Raw genomic sequence first — 10,191 nt, 5'->3', positions numbered from 1 at the left:
ATGTGCCTCTGTTCAGGGGAGAGGCTGCAAGATGATTTATGCACTCAGTCCTTTAGTGTACTGTTCTGCTGATGTACACTTGTAAGCAAGTGCTGCTGTTTGTAACAACCTCTTTCTTCTTGCACTCACTGCTTGTACCAATCTCTTTTTTTCTTTGTGCTCTCAGTAAGTTTATCTGCTAGGAGCAACTTCCTATGCTGGATTAGTGCTCGGAGTTTATTTTGCCTATAAGTGCCCGATCTGGTTCTGAACAAATGCCCCTGATGAATGTTATGTAAATACTGGTCTGGCTTAAAATCTTGTTAGGATATTCCCAGAAATAACTTGATGATAGTGAAATCTGGGGCTTGTATGTTGCCTTCATCTTGTGTCAGCAAAATGTCAGCGAGGCTCTGTTTTAATGCTGAGAATCACATTTCAGTTTTAGAGTTCTCAAAACTGGAGTTTATAGCAGTAGTAAATCACCCCCTAGACTGTTTGTAAAAGCTTAGTTGGTAGTTCTGGCAAACTACAGGAAACTGTTGTCATCTCCTCAGTGGCACTTCATAGGAAGATGTTGAAGCATATGAGGTTCTTCTGTGCCTTGCTCTGTGAAGCAGCAAGGGATGCTCTTCTTGTGCATTTTGCTGAGAAGGAGGAGTTTTCAAATGACTCGTGGACTGAATCAATGTTTCTGTCATATAGTAGTATTTCAGTAGACTTCAAGTTCCAAGTAGACTCACAGCTCATTTCAGGAATTCTGTGTATAGTTTAAAATTATCTGCCTGCAAAAGATGAAAGAATGGAGCTGCTATGGCCATTTTGGTGGGATATAGGTCTGAATTTTCTCAGAGATTTTGTTTGTGTTTAGAGTTTGGATCAGGGCTTTGATTTGAGCAATATCATTGCAGCAGTGCTGAGTTTCTGTAAGGGTTTCTAATGGGAGGAATGGATTAAACAGTGCCACATTGGGTTTTAACTGTTGTATTTTTGAAGGTCATACTTTAAAACATGTGAAGAAGGAGCTTCACTGACTTGAATCCCCTGTATATTTGGAAAGGGTTGAGGAACACCAAGTATTTTCCTTGTATCAAGAATGAATATTTTAATAGTTTATCTCTTCTGTGTATTAGGCCTCAGGAAAGGAGAACTGGATATGAACAGCAATTTCATCCAGGTCCATCTCAGACAGATCATGATTCATTGGAATCTAAGCGACCACGTCTTGAACAAGTGTCTGACTCCCATTTCCAGCGTGTCAGTGCAGCTACTGTCTTGCCTTTAGTACATCCTCTGCAGGAAGGGCTGAGATCTGCAGATATTAAGAAGGTAAAGCCACTTGCTGTTGTGATGCTGAAGGTGTTTCTCTGTTGCAGTGACAGAATAAATTTTTTCCCATAGGGTAATTTTGAAATTTGTTTAGGTTTTTTATTTAATCCCAGAAATTTCCTTTTACACATTATCACACACTGTGATCATGAGTCAGTGCTACTCATCTATACAGGGACTGGAATTCTGAGTTGCCATAACTCTCTTCAGTCACTAGAACCTCAACAGTAAAGTGATTATAGCATAGAGCATGGAATATTTCTGCTCTCCAATTGAAAGCTGCTGGCAAATGCATCTCAGTACATTTTTTTTCCCCTGTAATTAATGTTTGTTCTCAATGGTCAAAGCACTTCTTCCACCCCCTTTTCCCTTGTAAGCATTTGAAATGAATCTGCTTATTTACATAACACTAGTTATACATGTCACTGTCTCATTTTGGGTAAATCTAGGACAATCTAGTTTGGAGTGACTATTTTTCTATTGTAGATAGTGTATATTGATCAGAGCAATTTGTGTAGAGCAGACAAATCTCTCTCACACAAACACACAGCTTAAGTCATCACTTCCCTCAAGTCGTGCTGAGTTCAAGAGAAATTCCCATTTATAACCACAACTGCCTCCAGATGGACTTTATCAGGCTGGGCATGGTTATCTTCCAGAAATCCTCATCAGTGTGTGTGCAGAGCATTGGGAAGTGGCTCCCAACTAACCCTTCCCTAAAACCAAAAGTTACTGTTTACTCTCTGGATATATATGTTTCAAAGGGAGATGCTTTGATCTTGTTCTGCTTTCAAGATAAATATTGCAGTGTGGTGTTATTTTTAAAGCTGGACTTTCAAATTACAGTGTCATAAATGGTCTGTCAGTGAGTTCTAAAATAGTTAGAGCATTATTAAAGCTTTAACTTGGCTCCTCAGCAGAGATAGTTGTTAATTCTTGGGTGCTGGTTTGGTCACTGAGCTCTCATTCCCACGTTCTCAGCATCACTGATCTCTCTCTATCTCCCTCTCTTCTCCTGTCCCCATGGAAGGATCCAGCTTTTGGAGGAAAGCATGAGGGACCATCTTCTCCAATTTCTGGTCAGCCTTGTGGGGAGGACCAAAATGCTTCACCTTCCAAGCTGTCCAAGGAAGAATTGATCCAGAGCATGGACCGTGTGGATCGTGAAATTGCGAAAGTTGAACAGCAAATCCTTAAACTGAAGAAAAAACAAGTAAGCATAGCAGACACTGATGTTGTTACCTGCCAGGGAAAAAGGTGTGGAAAAGCTTCATTTGCTGCTGTTGGTGGTGAATTTTTTTGGTTACATGAACCAAATGAAGAAGTTGAAAAGGGGAAGGTTATGCTTGAACAGATTGGACCTCACGTGGCCTTAAGTGTTTCTGAAAGCAGGAGGAAGCTCCTTAGGAACACCAGCAATAGGTGGCTTTGTGTTTGAAACTGCTGTCAGGTGACTAGTGAAACAAGGGCACTGTGACTGTAATTTCAGCTTCAGAGCTGCCTCTGGCTGGGGGGAGGCTATCAGCTTTCTTCTTTCCCAGTCTGCGCAAGGGAGAGTCCCTTGTATGTGTCTCCAAAAGCAGAGATCATCTGCTTTCACCAGGGCAAGAGGTCCTAACATCTGGAGCTAAGGTCAGCCTTGGGGAAAAATGTAGTAGGAGGCGTGAGAATAAACATAGAGAGCAGAGCAATAAAGAAGGAAATACCACTTTTTTTTTTTTGTCTAGTCCTGGCTATACTTTGCACCAGAGAACTGCACTTCAGCCATGGGAAGCAAAGGAAATGTTTGCTGGCAGTAGTTGTTGCCTTCCCAGTAGCTGTTGTGGCCAAGTAAACCCACCCTTCAATCCAGGCATCTGTTATTCATTGACAAAAACAAAGTCCTTGTTTCCTTTTCCTTTTTTGACTTTCAAAGATCCAGATAGAACTAATGCCAGCTTTACTTTTTTTTTTTTCTTTCAGTGGGAACTGTAGGAAATGAGAGTTATGCTGTAGGGTTTGTTCACTTGTAGGTTCAGGATAACAACCAGACAACTCTCTGGACCTGTATGTTTTTATGGTCTGGAAGCATTTAATTACATCTGAATTTTAATGACCTGTGAAGTGCCCTCCAGCAGAAAGCCAAAAAAGGATGTGACTGAGTACCTGTCTGTGTGCTAATGATGCTTATCTTCTTGTTTGCTAGTTCACTTTTCCACCAAATCAGCAAGTACTGTGCAGCTTATCTCTGAAGGGTCATTTCTGCACGTTTGTACATGACTTGGCTTTAAAAAAAGTACCAAGTTGCTGCAGTAGTGGAGCCTATGCAGCAATATAGCACATTCCAGCCAGGACTGTGGGGCAGGATGGATCCTGCTGCCTGAAGTCCTTTGTGTATGTTTGTGGCAGGCATGGATGAAGGAGATTTACAAAATGAAGATGTCACTCAACTAGATTTATTTGATGTGAAATAAATCACAGCAGTATTCAGCTAGGAAGGTACTAGAGGGGGTTTTGCTGTGGGTATTTTTTGCTTGTTTGGTATTGTAACAGTCTTGGCACTTGAATACATATGGAGTGGTTTATTTTTGCTGTGAAGTGCGTTTAGAGTGATGTTCTCTGTGCAGTATTAGAAGGACTTTTGTACCTTTTTAAACAATAAGACACTAGTAATGATGACACTTGAACATCTGCGGTGTGGAGAGGCAGCTCTGTGGCTTCCTTCCTCTGTGACCAGGCAGGTCTGGGGTAGCTGTTCTCCAAAGCTGATAGTTTTGTTTAAATAATGATAAGTTACAAAGTGAGAGAGGCTTTAAATGTCAGCTGAAACAAGCCTGATTCAGCACAGGTGAGTTTTGTAAACACTTCCTTTGGGTTACCATGAGTACAGAAAATAGCCTTGTTCCCATCCCTGTGGGCATTAAACCATTTCATTCATTCTCTGTCAGTGCAAAAGGGACAGGAGAGGCAGAGCTAACTGTTGCTCAGATGCATATTTTATCTCTGGTGACTAATTACTGCTGAGGGTAACACATGGCTGAGTTTCTTTCTTTCGTCTCTTAGCAACAACTTGAAGAAGAAGCTGCTAAGCCTCCCGAGCCAGAGAGGCCTCTGTCCCCTCCTCCCGTGGAACAGAAACACCGCAGTATTGTCCAGATTATTTACGATGAGAATCGGGTGAGTGAGCTCTGGGTGTGCTCTGCAGTGTCCTGAGTGCAGCTGTGACTGACCCAATGTGCTAACAGTCAGCACGTCTCAATTTACATCCATGGAGCAAGGTTTTCTTCTTGTGTTTTGTTGATCTGCCCAACTCCTCTTAATGAATATCCTCTCTTTTTATTTCTTTAAATGAAAGACTTGTGTGACAACTTTTTTTTCTTGATCACAGGATCCTTCTATCTTAGGGAAGTTTGGGGAAACAGCTGTGAGTCTCGTGCTTAGACCCTTGTGCTGAGATGGTTGGAGATATAGATAAACATACACACACATATATAGCTTTTAAGTGTGTGTAGATATGAGAAATGCTTCAGAAATTTAGCTTTTATTCTCTCTTCCTGCAATGAATACTGACAATCTTGGCTGAAGACCCTAAACTTAAATTAGCTGAATGGAAAAAACTGCATGTGTTGTAAGAATCTGTGCCTTCTTTATTAGAAATTCTGACTTCTGGCACTTCAGATTTGGGTACATGAACAGGTAGGAAGTAATAGACAGGTGAATTGTGAGCTCATCTTGTTTAAGTGTGGAGAAAACTCCAGGTGCTCAATAATTTGCCAACAGCAGCAAAGTGCTTCCTGCCTCTTTTTTCCCCCCTGAGATTAGGGAGTTGGATATCTGGGGGTTTAAGAAAGTATGGTGATCTTCTAGGGGGTGGGATAGATTTGTTTAATTTCACAATTTGTAGTGCAGAGGAACAGCTAACTTCTGTTACAACAGACTGTTTTTTAGGACTTGAGGAGGTAAAAAACCTGCACAACAATACCAGATTTTTGTACAGTAGAGCTGAGTCCCAAGTGCTTCATGCAACCACTTGTCCCCTGCCCTCAGGAAGAGTCAGAATTATTTGGTGTCTTCACCTGGTGTGAGGGAAGGACCTTTGACACACTTGAGTACATATGGATTCACACTCCCACATTGGGCAACTGGAGAATTTTAGTCTTTTCATTCTCAGAGCTAACTACACTTCATTTTGCTGAACATCTTTCCTCCTCTTTAGAATTATTTGCTGTATATTTATTAGACACATGTTCTTTTTGAACTGCAGAGGTCAGTTCCTGCTTTTGTGCTCTCTCAGCTTCCAGCCATGGAGGTCAGAGGAGTAACTGCACAATTCAAGTGCAGGTTTCTTGATTTGCTGAGTTTACCTTGCAGAAGTAGGTTGAGAATGATCTTGTCTGGGCAGGCAGGGTTAGCTGCAAGCACAGAGTTCACATCCACATTTAGCATTAACTTCAGATGATTCACTCAGACTATACAAAAAATTTTATTTGCAGAAAAAAGCAGAAGAAGCTCATAAGATTTTTGAAGGTCTTGGGCCAAAAGTTGAACTGGTAAGTTGCAGACTTTTGGTCTTTTTAAATCCTGTTCTATTTTCTACGTTGTCAACTGCTCTGATTCTGTTGTGGTGAACAGCTGTAGTTTTGTGGTTATCTGTAGGGCAAATGTGTGTTTAAATGCACTGGTGATTTGGGGCTTGAGTGAGTTCATAGGCTGCAGAAGTGTCATTTTGAAAACAGGTTTGAATCTGTTTGAGAGAACAGTTTATAACATGAAAAAAAATTGAAGTCTTGTTATATACATAAGTAGTTATAATCTAATTTTAAGTCATGAAATCTGTGCTTTGTGTGGAGTATCTTGTAGTCCCTTCAGATTGCTGCATCACAGACTGAGTTGGCAGAAAACTAAAATACTGTCAAATATATTGCATATACTTTCAGAGTTAGACGTATTGACAAGTACTAAGTGTTCCTTTCTTATCCAAATTTGCAGCCACTTTACAACCAACCATCAGACACAAAGGTCTACCATGAAAACATCAAAACGTGAGTGCTGTGATGTCTCATCATTGTGCCATTTAAGGGATGGAAAATTAGACTTGCACTCATGTTTTTATTGCTGTGATTTTCAAGTAGGATGTGAGTGCTTTAACCATAATTAAAAGCTTCCAGTCCGTGTAACTTTCTGATTTCTTTGTTGTAAATCAGACATGTGTTATATGTACTGAAGGCAGAGGGAAACTTAGTCCAGGAGGGACATTGAGGGGCTGGAGCAGGTCCAGAGAAGAGCAACGAGGCTGGTGAAGGGACTGGAGCACAAGTGCCATGAGGAGAGGCTGAGGGAGCTGGGGGTGTTCAGCCTGGAGAAGAGGAGGCTCAGGGGAGACCTTCTCACCCTCTGCAACTCCCTGACAGGAGGTTGGAGTCAGGTGGGGGTTGGTCTCTTCTCCCAGGCAACCAGCCAAGAGGGCACAGACTCAAGCTCTGCCAGGGGAGGGTTAGGTTGGATATTAGGAAGAGATTTTTTAGGGAGAGAGTGCTCAAGCATTGGAATGTGCTGCCCAGGGAGGTGGGGGATTCCCCATCCCTGGAGGTTTTCAAGCTGAGACTGGATGTGGCACTTAGTGCCATGGTCTAGTAACCATGGTAGAGTTGGACTCTATGGTCTTTGAGGTCTTTTCCAACCCTGTTGATTCTATGATTCTATAATTTTCATCTTAATTTAAAGACAAAAATAAGTCCTAGAAGTTAAGTTGGTTATCTAAAAACTTTCTTAAAAAAGTAATTCTTGTTCCACTCCATCAAATAGATTTGTGTAGCAGTTCCAAAGTACTTATTTCTTGAATCATACATTGTAAAACTCTTAACTTTAGGGCTGAATTGCAAAGGCTTTTTTTCCCCCCCTAAAAGCATAATAACTTAAACCAAATTTGCTCATTTTAACATATTATCTCAGTGGTAAAGGAGAGCTCCTAGCCTGAAATTGGAAGCTTTTGTGTCTCAATTGCTCATTCCAGCCATCTTCAAGAATCTCCTCTGAAAACCCTCAGTATTAGGGTGATTTAGATATGTAGACTTGAGTGGGAATTTTCCCTGTTTCCTACTCCAAAAATACTATTCAGAATAATGATCTGACATCTAGAATTGATATGGTTTTGATGAGTAGTTCTGAAGTGCTTGATTCTCATGTAACTCACTTCCTTGCCTAATTTTGTTCTCCAGGAACCAGGTGATGAGGAAGAAGCTGATACTCTTCTTCAAAAGAAGAAATCATGCGAGAAAGCAGCGGGTAAGCCCTCCATGGGTTTGTACAAACAGCTCCTGGTTGGTTTTCTGCTGGGATCCTTGACTTGCATTCCCAACTGTGTCATGGAAATCCTGTTGATTGGAAAAATAAGATACTAAGCTAAAATTCCATTGGAAAATAAACTGCAGGTTTATAACTGGTTTGTTGATGATTTGACTGAAAGCCAACTGAAGTACAATAAGGAAAAAGCTGCTTTTTCTTTCCTTGTCTTTTCTTCAAGAGTGTGAAAGGAAGAGAAACAGGGGGGAGGTCCTGGAAGGCAACAGTGACAGTTACCCAATACCAGTGTGATGTGTAAACCAAAGAAATAGTGTGTAATACTCAAACGCTAGACTTTTATAGCCAGTTTTACCTTCTTTCTGATGAAAGTTGGGTGTAGGTCAACTTTAGAATGGAAACCACTAGAGCAGGAAAGATCTGTCCATTCCAGGAGCCTGTCCAGGTTCCATGTGCTGATCACTGAGTGTGTGTTGCTTAGCTCAAGGTTTGCTTTTGGAATTCAACAGGAACAGAAGATCTGTCAGCGCTATGATCAGCTGATGGAGGCTTGGGAGAAGAAAGTGGACAGGATAGAGAACAATCCACGCAGGAAAGCTAAGGAGAGCAAAACACGAGAGTACTATGAGAAGCAGTTCCCAGAAATCCGGAAGCAAAGAGAGCAGCAGGAACGATTCCAAAGGTATTTCTGTGGACTTAAAGTATTCCTGCAAAATATCTCTTTGGGCTTGAGTTTTAAAATGGTTTATAGTAAAATTGGTTCAGTTTAATGGTTAATTTCATGTTCATAACTTTATTCCTTAAACCAGATGATCAGTGTATCAGCAAGGTAAATGTTCTTCCATTTGTTCATGTGTTTCATGGCACTGAGCTCAGGTTTCACTTCACATCCTAAGGATCTTCATGGCTTTATCCATCCATTGTTGTACATCTCCTCTTTCCTGTCCCTCCCATCAGCTGTGGCAGCAGTGCCAACCTCATCACTTGGTGTCCACATTTCTCCTTCCTATCTTCCTTTTCAGATCTGCCATAAACTCCATATTTTCCCAAAGAAACACAGAAAAAGGGCTGATGGGCAAAGTCTAGTTAGGTTGTGGTGCTCAGGGAGTCTAGGAGAGTTGAGCTGCTCAAGAAGAGGTTTGTGGAGCTGGTATGAAGATAATTGCTGTTCCTTTTGGGCACACACCCTAATTGATCTTGGGATTCTTCTGTCACTGGGTGTCTGTGTTACTCCTGTGTTTCATGATCCCTGTCTTCATTAGCCTACACACTCAGAAATCATTTGACTTCTTTAATTAACAATTTGAGTGCTCTTTTGTTGTACTTGCCAGGTGATTTTATTCCAGACACTTCTGCATTTTGAAATATGCAGCTATGACAATTAAATCCCTATTATTTAATTTCAGTCTATCAGACATTTGTGAGATGGAAACTGTACAAAGAGCCTTAAAAGGAATGAAGTGCAATTCATTAGAGAGTTCACTCTATCTGCAGCACTGTAGGTAGTGCTTTAAAAGAGAATTGGGTCAAGTTTGATTCAGTTGTGTTGAAATCTGTTTATCTAATGCTTGAAATCATTTTAATACACCTTTGAGAGTTCAAGCCCCATAAAGATTTAATCTCATCTCCTCTAACCATCTGCCTACATCCCCTTGCTTCAGAAAACATGGGAAAAGCAGAAAGTTTGCAATGTATTGGGAAGGCTGCAAGATTTTGTGAGATCAGGAAAAGAAAGTAAACTTTGAATGGGAATGGCACAGCTGTGTAGGAGCAGCTTTCACCTTAAAATGTGTCATGTCTTTGCTCCTTCCCAAGTATTTTGCAATTACAATCTGCTTGCATTACATTTATCATAGAATTTAGGGGTTGGAATGGACCTTAACAGATCTAGTCCCAACCCTCTGCCCTGGGCAGGGACACCTCCCACCAGAGCAGGTTGCTCAAGGTTTCATCCAGATTTGAACACTGCCAGGGTCAAGGCAAGCACAGCCTCCCTGGGCAACCTGTGCCAGTGTCTCATCACCCTCACAGTCAAATCTAACCTAAACTTCCCCTCCTTCACTTTGAACCCAAATTATGTTCTCTAATGCAATGGCATCGCTGTCCATAGCTGTGCTGTGATACTCTTGGCATGTAAATACTAAAGGTTTTTTTGTCAGATTTTGTGCAAGTGGATTAAGTCAGTGAAATCTTGGAGCAGATGAAGGTGTTTTGTCTCTCCAACTATCAGTGATTTTTATCTCTGAAATGCTTTTTGATCCACATCCTGTGACATTATGATGATTATGATGTTCTTAAGTGTAACAATCAAAGCTGTAGAATTCCTCCAGGTTACAGCTCTGCCTGTCAGCTCCAAAGCTGAAAGTTTTCCTTTGTTTTAATGAGCCTCAGTGTTGTATTTGTACCTTGACCAAAGTGATGGAAGGCAAATTTAGTGTGCTTTGCTTTTAAAAAATAAAAAATGGACTCTTTCACAGTGTATCAGTTGTGCTAATTAAGATGATGATTTCTGAGCCGCTGATGAACATTTCACACTCAGCAGAAGTGCATGAATGTGTCTAAACCACCTACTTGCAGGGAACCAGTGGTAACACCTTTTTTTTG

General features: G+C 41.0%; 1 protein-coding gene across 2 annotated transcripts in view; it reads left to right on the top strand.

Annotated features, from left to right (window-relative positions):
* Positions 1–10,191, top strand: part of NCOR1 (nuclear receptor corepressor 1) — a 45,352-nt gene that overhangs the window by 3,372 nt on the left and 31,789 nt on the right. For both annotated transcript variants that reach the window (XM_009083582.1, XM_009083590.1), the window contains exons 3-9: positions 1,113–1,308; positions 2,339–2,521; positions 4,351–4,464; positions 5,781–5,837; positions 6,277–6,329; positions 7,506–7,572; positions 8,097–8,269. In XM_009083582.1, the coding sequence (XP_009081830.1) occupies positions 1,113–1,308; positions 2,339–2,521; positions 4,351–4,464; positions 5,781–5,837; positions 6,277–6,329; positions 7,506–7,572; positions 8,097–8,269 (843 nt within the window). The remainder of the gene's footprint in view (positions 1–1,112; positions 1,309–2,338; positions 2,522–4,350; positions 4,465–5,780; positions 5,838–6,276; positions 6,330–7,505; positions 7,573–8,096; positions 8,270–10,191) is intronic.

Source organism: Acanthisitta chloris, unplaced genomic scaffold (assembly GCF_000695815.1).
Source record: "Acanthisitta chloris isolate BGI_N310 unplaced genomic scaffold, ASM69581v1 scaffold16090, whole genome shotgun sequence".
In the NCBI taxonomy this organism is placed as follows: domain Eukaryota; kingdom Metazoa; phylum Chordata; class Aves; order Passeriformes; family Acanthisittidae; genus Acanthisitta; species Acanthisitta chloris.
Note: the sequence above shows the minus strand (reverse complement) of the source record. Positions and strands in the feature narration are given on the sequence as shown.